General features: G+C 51.1%; 1 protein-coding gene across 1 annotated transcript; it reads right to left on the bottom strand.

The window, feature by feature from the left end:
• Positions 1-1,926: 1,926 nt before the first annotated feature.
• LOC144738693 (guanine nucleotide-binding protein G(I)/G(S)/G(O) subunit gamma-2-like) lies at positions 1,927-5,848 on the bottom strand. The gene is made up of 3 exons (XM_078621687.1): positions 5,838-5,848; positions 3,444-3,606; positions 1,927-2,447 (listed from the first exon to the last, which is right to left on the bottom strand). Exons 1-3 carry the CDS (start codon positions 5,846-5,848, stop codon positions 2,319-2,321), a joined length of 303 nt encoding a protein of 100 aa, XP_078477813.1. The 3' UTR covers positions 1,927-2,318.
• Positions 5,849-6,782: the final 934 nt, after the last annotated feature.

Raw genomic sequence — 6,782 nt, forward strand, 5'->3', positions numbered from 1 at the left:
CTCGGTGGCGGGGGGGGGGTTTAGCGCACTGCGCTAGCAACTTTGCCAAACCGGCTGGGGTGAGTGCCATTCCCAGTCACGACTAACATCAGTGGCGGGCGATGCCTGAAACGGGCCGTGAAAATGTCCACCACCTTCACGAACCCGCACCGACCGGCGTGGTGAAGTATGGTCAAACAACCTCCACGAACGACGCAGCGTGGGGGGAGACCATCGAACAGTGGATTGACAAAGGGCTGTGCGTCTGTTGTTGCTATCAAAGAGAGCGGTCTGGGTTGGATTTTCTGTTTGCACTTAGTCACTTTAAGATGTTTTCTTGTTCATGTTTTTGTTTTTTGTTTGTTGCGGTTGCACCCGATTCAAGAGCCGAATGGCTCACAGGGCTATACCTAATAAATTAACTTTGAACTTTGGGTCAGTGCTAGGGTTCGGGCTAGAGTTTTGGATGGTGGTCAGAGTCTTAGCGTGTGGGTCCTCTGGGTTTTCCCTCCACATTAAGAAACATGCATTGAGATGATTTTGCCGCTGTCAATTTCCACTTTTCTTGGTTCTTTCGGTAAAGTCACGTAGAAGGGAAATAATAAAATAATAAAAATAAAACAATACAATTCTCACGTCGTTTCGATTGCAACACAAGCAATCATCATCAGGTGTGAAACCCACAACAAGCAAATTTGAAAAAACGCCACTTTTTTCAATTACTTTTGATGATGATTGCTTGTGTTGCAATCGAAACGTCGTGAGAATCTTATTGTTAAAATTCTATTATTTAATTATTTCCTTTGTACGTGACTTTACCGAAAGAACCAAGAATATGAATCCCTGCAGTCACGACAGCTTTAAATCGATCATTTGTGGCCAGGCCGCGTCTGAAAAATAAGTGAATGCCCCAGTGGGCTTCAACTCGTCAGATAAAAAAAGAGGAAATTCGCTTTTATTTGTATATTTTTGTGAAAGCGATTTGCTTGTCTTTCATATACGTCACCCTGCTATCGTGTGTGTTGTGTTGCTTGTTGTTGTAACGTTCTGACCCGCCTCTGCCGGACGTCTGATTCTTCCAGTCTAAAAACCGATTCTGATAATCCCTCTCTGACTCGAGATTACGGGCCAACGGAAAGGACTGGACGAAACACGTGACCACGAGTAGCCACAGCGAGATACAATATATACTACTGCTGGACATCTGGGAAGCTACTGGACATCTTTTGATTCGAATATATAAACATTCAAGTTGGTGTACCGGGAAACGTTTTGCAGGTCACCAGACCCAGAGTTTCAGGGTCAGGGTGAAGTTTTCAGCGATTCAGTTGATGGGTGCGGGGTGTGTGAAGGCGTGGCTATAAAATGTTAAGATTTGGGGTTTTGGCACAGGTGAGAGTTCTGTAAGAGGGATGTGGCTACAATGCGGGGATATTGGAGTTGTGGGGGTTGATTGTTATGGGTTATAGATACATATAAGGTCAGGGTTAAAGTGCTGTTGGAGTCAGGGTCATAGTGTCCGGGTTGGTGCTGGGGGCAGGATCTCAGCGTTGGAGGTGTCGATTTACGGATAATGCCCCGGTGAGATGGTAACTGGGTTCGCGTTAGAGTTAGGGTCAGGGTCCTACAATTGAAATTAGGGTCAGGATTCATGGTCACCTTGTCTTATATTTATATAGCGCCTTTACCCAAGGCGCTTTACACGGGGTTATGAGTGGTACAATGAGGGTAGCTAAAGGTGAAATGGTGAATAGGGATGGGGGTATGGGAAGGGAGTTTCAGTGGGTACGGGAATCACGGCGGGTACCCGGGGTGATGGAGGGAAGGATGGGGCCAGGGAGAAGAGTATTCTTAGGTTTTTTCGGTAAAGTCACTTAGGTAAAAAATTAATAAAAGTAAAATTAATTTAAATTTTATTTTTTTACCTACGTGACTTTACCGAAAAAACCTAAGAATATGAATCCTTGCAGTCACGAAAGCTCCAAATCTAGAACCAAGGAGAAGAGATTGGGGAGTCTTGAAGGAGTAGCGAAAACTCGACGGGAAGAGAGGAGTGCTTCTCGCTCCACGTGGAGCGGAGGTTTGCTCCGGTGCAAGGGGGGCGAGTCGGGAAAAGGAGCGAAAAGGGTGGATTGTGCACAAGGAGAGGGGGGGGGGGCGGTGAGGAGTGGGAGGAGAGAGATCGGAGCAGGCGGGAGGGGAAATCAAACGAGACGAGGGAAGCGAGGCACGGCAGACATTTGGGTCAGAGTCGCAGCATTCGAGACTGGGAGTTTTAAGGTCAGGGTCGCGTGCTGCCCGGTGCCGGGGGTCAAGGTCAAAGGGTCGCAGGGTCAACGTCACACGATGGAGCAGAAGAACTTCTTCTCGCGGAACGGATTCTCCGAGGACGGCACCGGCGTGAGCATCGGGTCCTCCTGCGCATGCGCGGTGCAGTACTCCATGAGGTCCGCAGCGGCCTTGGACACCTATGGGGGGGTGAGTGGGTCGGGTCAGTGGGTAGGTGAGTGAGTGAGTGGGTGAGTGAGTGGGTGACTGAGTGGGTGGGCGAGCGAATGGGTGCCTGAGTGAGTGTGCGAGTGGGTGAATGAGTGAGTGGGTGAGTGAGTGAGCAGGTGACTGAGTGGGTGGGTGGGTGAGCGAATGGGTGCCTGAGTGAGTGGGTGGGTGAGTGGGTGACTGAGTGGGTGGCTGGGTGAGTGAGTTAGTGAGTGTGCGAGTGGGTGAATGAGTGAGTGGGTGAGTGAGTGAGCAGGTGACTGAGTGGGTGGGTGGGTGAGCGAATGGGTGCCTGAGTGAGTGGGTGGGTGAGTGGGTGACTGAGTGGGTGGCTGGGTGAGTGAGTTAGTGAGTGTGCGAGTGGGTGAATGAGTGAGTGGGTGAGTGAGTGAGCAGGTGACTGAGTGGGTGGGTGGGTGAGCGAATGGGTGCCTGAGTGAGTGGGTGGGTGAGTGGGTGACTGAGTGGGTGGCTGGGTGAGTAAGTGAGTGTGCGAGTGGGTGAACGAATGGTTGGCTGGGTGAGTAGTTGACCGAGTGGGTTCATGAATGGGTGGCTGGGTGAGTGAGTGGGTGAATGAATGGGTGGCTGCGTGAGTGAGTGTGCGAGTGGGTGAATGAATGGGTGGGTGCGTGAGTGGTTGACCGAGTGGGTTCATGAATGGGTGGCTGGGTGAGTGAGTGTGTGAATGAATGGGTGGCTGGGTGAGTGAGTGTGCGAGTGAGTGGGTGAATGAATGGGTGACTGCGTGAGTGAGTGTGCGAGTGGGTGAATGAATGGGTGGCTGGGTGCGTGAATGAAATACGATATAACTTAGCGGGGTTTGTGGGTCAGTTGTATGGGGGGGGGGTCACCCTGCCACCCCCACTATCAACGCCCCTGCAAATACCCCCCCCCCCCCACCAGCCTATGCCTTGTACTGCGGGGGCCCTGTATGGCCCTGGGGGGGCCCAAGGGCTACGCACGTTCATACGCTGGATGTTGGCCTCCAGCTTGAGCTGCTCCAGGGCCTCCCGCGCCTGCGCGACTCCCCCCGCCGCACCGCCGCTGTTGTGCGCCGAGGCCTCGCCACCTCGCCTGGGGGGCCCTCCCCCCCCGTCCGGGTCCCCGCGGCCCCGAGCCACTGAGCTGCGGTGGGAGAGGGGGGCGGGGTGATGAGGGAGGGGGGGGGTTGAGGTGGGGGGTGGGTTGAGGTCTTGGTGGGAGTGTGCACTCGCCCCCCACCCATCTCTCCCCTCCCGCTTCACTAAGTGTGTTGAACTTCTTCTTGGTTCTTTCGGTAAAGTCACGTAGAATGGAAATAATAAAATAATAAAAATTCAACGTAATTAAATTATTCTCACGATGTTTCGGCCACAACGCAAGCAGCCGTCCTCAGGTGAAGAACAGATCTGTCGAGAATTAGTTTATTATGTTTTATTTTTACTATTTTATTATTTCCCTTCTACGTGACTTTACCGAAAGAACCAAGAAGATGAATCCCTGCAGTCACGAAAGCTTTAAATCTAAATTTGTGTTGAACTTCTTTCGCACCGTACGTGGCCAACAGTGCTAATGTGAGGAGCGGTGGCGCAGCGGTCAGCGCGCTGAGCTATGCGAACCCCGAGATCGATTCCCGCTCACGGCCACCAAAGTCAGTGAGCGGGTTCTGGACGTACACGTGTCTGTGTGTTTATATATAACAACAAGATGTCAGGATGGGTTCATGCAGCCGTGGATGGGTACGAATCGAAGTCAAACCCGGCCGTGTCCGGGACGCGCAGGGCATTTAAATACGTGGATGCATTAGTGGTCCATAAAAGCCAATGTAAGAAAACAATTGCAGAATGGCCATCAAGAAAGACGTTTTTAATTACAATTCAAATCGAGGCCACCCCACCCCGTGGTGTAAAACGCATGCTGACAACTATTACAAATCCACTAAATATATCTTTGTCCTCTCTGTTCAAGTGCCGTTAAGGGAGGGTGGGGGATGGTTTGACTTCATCCTCACATGTACACAAACACATTCCTGCGGAGGGAGATGGTAGGAACGTTGGGTTGCTCGGTCAATGGCCAGAGTCAACGGCGGCGTGGTGTATTCCGCAAACATGGCCGACTGTGAGGGCGGGCACAAGCCGGCGTGAGTAGGTTAAACGTTGAGTTTAATAAGGGCACCACGGGGTGACCAGCCCTTCCCCACCCAGCCCCACCCCTCCCATCCCCCACCCAGCCCCTCCCCACCCTCCCCTATCCACCCATCCCCTCCCCACCCAGCCCCTCTCCACCCAGCCCCTCCCCATCCTCCCCACTCCACCCAGCCCCACCCCTCCCATTTTTGGATGCACGATGGACGGACGGACGGACACAATAATCCCCTGTGGGCTGGTGTAACCAGGAGGTTCCTACCAGTATTAGCCCCGTTATTTGACGAGCGCGCTGAGAGTGCGGTTTAAAAGCGAACAGCAACGAGGGAGTCGTTGAAAGTTCTCTTTGAAGCGGCGCGCGACAAGCGGAAATGGCACGCGCACTTTAAAGAGATTCATTATTTCACATCCACACAGATCCACGCCAGCGCGTGAATATTCTCCCTTTTCAATATTTCATCACAATTCAGAGAAGAAGAAGAAGACGACGAAGACGACGTCGTCACGGATGATTGAACGAACGAAAGATGCCAACATTTGGCGAAATCAACTCGTGTGCAGATTATATCACACAAATTGCAAAGACAAAGATTCCACCCTGCCCCCCCCCCCCTCCGTATAGCCTCAACAGCCTCTTTGAGGCAAGTGCTGTTAGCGAGCACTTATGTAGGCCGTGATGGCACACGAGGGGGGGGGGGTGGTGGTGTGTTTATCACCACGCCCGGCCGCCTTTGTCTCCCGAGTGGCGATGTTTACACACCGCACCAGGTATTGATTTGAGGCCGAGTCGACCTATGGGAGGCTCAGGACCGGCTCAGACAATCGTCGCTGGCGTTGGCCGTGAGCGAGAATCGAACTCGGGTCGCTGGGTCCGTAGCGCAGTGCGCTAACCATTGTGCCACCGCTCTCCTCCACCCCTCCCCACCCACACGCTCACCCCACACGCTCAACCCCTGCTCACCTTCTTTGGGTCTTTCGGCAAAGTCACGGAGATAGCTTCCAAAAAACATGTTTCATTGCACCTATCGACGCGACTTTACCGAATGACCCAAAGAATACGAATTCCTGCAGTGACGAAAGCTTTAAGTCGAGATCTTCCTGGTTCTTTCGATAAAGTCACGTAGAAGGGAAGTAATAAAATAATAAAAATAAAACATAATAAAATAATTCTCCCTGCAGTCACGAAAGCTTTAAGTCGAGATTTAGCCCTGCTCACCTGGTGAACACACTCACCTGATGTACATGGCACACGTCGCCTCGCTCCCCGTCGGCCGCGCGCGGTGCAACTCCAGCAGGGAGGTCGCGGCCGCGTCCACCCTGTGCCGAGTCGATGTCCACCCTGTGCCGAGTCGATGTCCACCCTGTACCGAGTAGGTGTCCAGGTGTCCACCCGCCGTCTCCGCTTCACCGCGGCCGCCGCCGCCGCTCGAGTCGTGTTACAAGTGAGAGTCAATTTGAAGTCTTCCCTGCAGTGGGAGATGGGAGGAGGGTGATGTCGCCTTTCCCGCTGCGCTTCTGCATTTCGTCGCGTTGCACCGCGTTCGTTTCCTCTCCCCCCCACCTTTCCCCCCGCTCTTTGGAACGATGTCCGACGTTTCGCACCTGCAGGAAGTTGGATTGCGTGCAGGTGGAACTTGTATGGATTCGTCCACTGGAACCCATTCGATTCGTTGTCCCGATTCCTTTCATTGTAATTATAATTATCGGGGTTTCTTTTTTTTTTCGACGGTATTTACATCGATTGTATAAATCATAGAACGATGAAAATAATAATTGTGTTGATTCAAAATCATTATCTATCACTCGTTTCAGTCATTCATCATTATAATCAATAATAATTATCATTCATTGTCATCCCTATAATCATCGTCCGGCAGTCAGTTCTAAATAACCTTGCTCAATAATGAGTCGTAATCATCATCATCATCATCACCCATTAAATAGTCATCACCTTCCATCGATCATGTCATTCATCCGTCAATAATCTCAAGCAATAAAAAAATAAAAAATCATTATCAATCCAGCTTCTCATCCATAATCAATTAATTATAATCATCATTAATAATAATACTCATCACCGAATCATTACGATCCATCAATAAATTGTTTATCCTCATTGGTCAATCAAATAAATCATCAATAAGGATGAGTTATGCAATGCATCATTTAGCCCAACGT

Source organism: Lampetra planeri, unplaced genomic scaffold, assembly GCF_965212315.1.
Source record: "Lampetra planeri unplaced genomic scaffold, kcLamPlan1.2.h2 scaffold_1127, whole genome shotgun sequence".
NCBI lineage: Eukaryota > Metazoa > Chordata > Hyperoartia > Petromyzontiformes > Petromyzontidae > Lampetra > Lampetra planeri.

Bases quoted from the DNA above. Each gene is read 5' to 3' on its own strand.
- LOC144738693 (XM_078621687.1), bottom strand. The intron at 2,448-3,443 runs GTGCGTAGCCCT...ACCCCCCCATAG, and splicing joins CCAACATCCAGCGTATGAAC to GTGTCCAAGGCCGCTGCGGA.